Raw genomic sequence first — 3,598 nt, 5'->3', positions numbered from 1 at the left:
TACTATTTTTGCAGTCTTACTTATAAACAATTTCATTTTGAGATTTGAAATTACCTTTCGAATCTCAGATCATATATTATTATACCCTAAATATATTAAAATCCATCCAGCTATCAAACTTAGGCCTGGTGTGAAAACCGGTTATTAGTTTAAAATATTTGTCGCTGTATGTTCTTTTCTGATAGTGACAAGGGAAATATCCTCTTCTGCTCGAGGAAAGATGATTGACCGGATTATTGAGAACTAAGAGGCGTCAATCAATCTGTGCTTATTCACCAAAAATCATTATTAATTTGTTAAATCCAATACAAATTGTGTGGTAAAACTCTATCCATGCTGGAAAGGCTCTCTGCCTACAGACGGAGCTCTGCAATAGTAGAAGGATTTAGCGTAATGAAGAAATCCGTTAGGATTTTATTAGTTGTTTACTTAATTAGCTGCGCTGTATCCCTAATTATATCATGGAAGCTTTATTATCTGCATCTAGTTCTCCTAGCTTTTCCCCTCTTCACAACTATTGTGTTTGTATCATCCTTTGTTTTACTCTTCTCTGTTTTTCTGCAACCGTATATCAACAGAAGTAGAAACCGTGTCTCTGATTTTGAAACCCTAGAAGCTAAAATCCAAAGAATCTACCAGCCATATTTGAAAATAACACAGGAAGATTTACTCGAAGCAACAGCCGATTTTAGCGACAGAAAAATAATTGGAAAAGGCCGATTTGGAACAGTCTACAGAGGAATCCTCGACAATGGCCAAACAGTAGCCATAAAAAGAATGGAACTTTCAGAGGACAGACAATGTTGCCTAGACCACTTTTTGTCAGAGCTGGAGATTTTGGGGCGGCTTCGTCACAGAAATCTTATGAAAATTTTAGGCTATTTCTTCAATGGCCAAGAAATGATAATAGTTTCCAAATTCATGCCTAATTTTAGCCTGGATGTTCTGTTGCACGGCCCACTGGATTGCAGATTGGATTGGAAGCAAAGATTGAATATAGCCGTTGGAGTTGCGCATGGATTGGCTTATCTTCACCATGAATGCAAGAATAGAATTGTGCACTGTGATCTGAAACCTGCAAATATACTTGTTGATGAACATCTGGAAGCCCATATTGCTGATTTTGGCGTAGCCAGGATTATGAATAATAATGAGCTCGCACCAAGCTCTTTAGGTTTTTGCTTCACTATCGGTTATACTGCTCCAGGTATCGTAGTTTCCTTCTTTCTTTGAATTTACTTTTCTTGTGTAAACGTACTTGTATAGAGAGTAAGTAGTAATAGAATTTATGCCAGAAAGTTTGGATCTAGATGACAAAATTGTTAGTTTTGTGGAGTTGAATTTTAGGGAAAAGCTTGTCTTTTCTTTTATTTCAACTTGCTTTTTCAGCGAAATTAGTGTTTCAGATGTTTTATATTAGTAATAAATGAGTAAATTTTTTAACGGTTTAAATTTCACAAATTAAGGTTTGATTTATTGTGTTAAAATTTCAGAGTTGACTGTCATTCTTTAGGCTTAATATGTTTTTTAATGTGTGAGGTTTAATACTCTCCATCAAAAAAATTTAAGACAAAGGAAAAAAAAATTCATTTTTTTTATGCTTAAGAATAACTATTTCAATATATTCATTTGAAAATTTTATTTTTACTTTTTTTAGTTATTCTACATTAATTTGTTAGAATTATTTGTATTTATATTTTTTGTTTTGCTCTGTAGAAATGGCATATCAAGTGAGGTGGTCTCCTAAAGCTGATATTTACAGTTTTGGTGTTGTATTGTTGGAACTAATAAGTGGTGTAAAGCCAACAAGTTCAGATTTAGTTGATAAGGGATTGACACTTCCACAGTGGGCAACCAAGGCACAGATAGAGAACAACTTTGCAGAGCTCATTGATGACTGCTTGAAAAATATTTATAAAGACAAACAAGTTTATGTTGAAATGGAGAGAGTTCTTAACTTGGGAATCATTTGTACACATGAAAATCCAAAAATGAGACCTGATATGAAAGATATAGTTCAAATTTTGACAGATATAAAACAAAAAAACAAAGAATTCAATATACCAATTTCTGTACTAGCTGAACAAGAATTTCAATATTATGAAATTCTAACTGATTCCTCTATATCCGTTTAATGCATTAATGTAACTTTACTTTATACAATCTAATCAAATCTAATAAAATTTAAACTGTATTTATTATTTTTGTTCAACTTTATATTATTCAATTTGTTAATTGAAATTTCAATGTTTATCTATTTTGGTTGCTACATAATTTAATTATTTAAATCATTTCCGAAAAATATATTGACCTATCTCAAAAAGATCGAAATCTAGACTTCAGTGCAAGATTTATTCAGATTATTTTGAACGTATGAATTGACGGTTGAAACCCATCATAATGACTATGTATTTCTCATTCAATGGTAAAATATTGCTATTGTGAATTCTGTGCAATATTATTATAAATTTTATTCTTTAGCATTATTGTCCGCGAATTTTCTCTTCACTTGGTTTGATCGGATCAACTTTGCCAAGTCAATTAATATTAAAATAGTTTACTGCTTCTGCTTTTAATAGGGATATATTCAAGTAAGTTATATGAATTCAGACAAGACGATACATGGACAATGTTAAAAAGTCGACAATAATAAAATATACCTCATATAACTTAGGCAGAAAGCATTATTTTATAATTTTTCCATTATTTTATTTAATTATTGAATCAAATTAAATAAATAAAAAATTATATTATGATTTTTATTCTTTTTATATGTTAATAAAAATTAATAATTAAAAAATCATATACATGATATCCTATCAATTAATAAAAATATCTTAAGATATTATTAAAATTGAAAAATATCAATTTAGAATTTTATTATTCTTTCTTATATAATTTAGAAATATTTTTAGATACATTATAAGTGGCATCCAAAGTTTTTATGCCATTGCCATACATAAAATCCAAAACAATTTAATAATGTTTAAAAAAGATTGTTATAAAATTAAACTTGTTCCAACTAGATTACATATATATTGTCATTTTCATCAATTTTGAAAAAAAAACTACAACATGATGAATATGCTTATATCTAAGCTACAAGACATCATTTCAATAAGGCACCATTAGAAAGGGGATCCAACAACCAAAATCATACAAGGGTTGAACTTAGTCATACTTTTAGAGATTTGAACTTTGATAAATCACATGATTAAAAAATATACCAGCAACCTTCAATATGTTAAAAAAATTATAAAATCAAACTTATAAATATTTAATATTAACTAGAATCTTTTAAATTAAATTTGAATTTGAAATAATTCTACAAATATAGTAAACAATGCAATTACCTCTTTGATATTCTAGAGCCATGGTACTCTTATTCCTTGGGATAATCTAAAAACTGAATTTGACCTCCCCTCCTTCAAAAATGGATGGTACTCTTTTGGCTAAAATCAAGGCCCGCAATATATATGTTGTTTTGAATTCTGAAACTTCCATTATTATGCATGTTAATAAACTTTGGTACTCTGATCTCTCTGTTCTTCAGTGGCAGAAAACTTTCACTAGATTATGGAAAAGTCCTATCAATCCT

At 29.5% G+C, this 3,598-nt stretch overlaps 1 protein-coding gene across 1 annotated transcript; it reads left to right on the top strand.

Moving 5' to 3' along the window:
- Positions 1-320: 320 nt before the first annotated feature.
- On the top strand, positions 321-2,135 carry LOC131876072 (receptor-like serine/threonine-protein kinase At1g78530). The gene is made up of 2 exons (XM_059220851.1): positions 321-1,207; positions 1,717-2,135. Exons 1-2 carry the CDS (start codon positions 334-336, stop codon positions 2,133-2,135), a joined length of 1,293 nt encoding a protein of 430 aa, XP_059076834.1. The 5' UTR covers positions 321-333.
- The last annotated feature ends 1,463 nt before the right edge of the window (positions 2,136-3,598 follow it).

This window comes from Cryptomeria japonica, chromosome 5, assembly GCF_030272615.1.
Source record: "Cryptomeria japonica chromosome 5, Sugi_1.0, whole genome shotgun sequence".
Taxonomy (NCBI): domain Eukaryota; kingdom Viridiplantae; phylum Streptophyta; class Pinopsida; order Cupressales; family Cupressaceae; genus Cryptomeria; species Cryptomeria japonica.
Note: the sequence above shows the minus strand (reverse complement) of the source record. Positions and strands in the feature narration are given on the sequence as shown.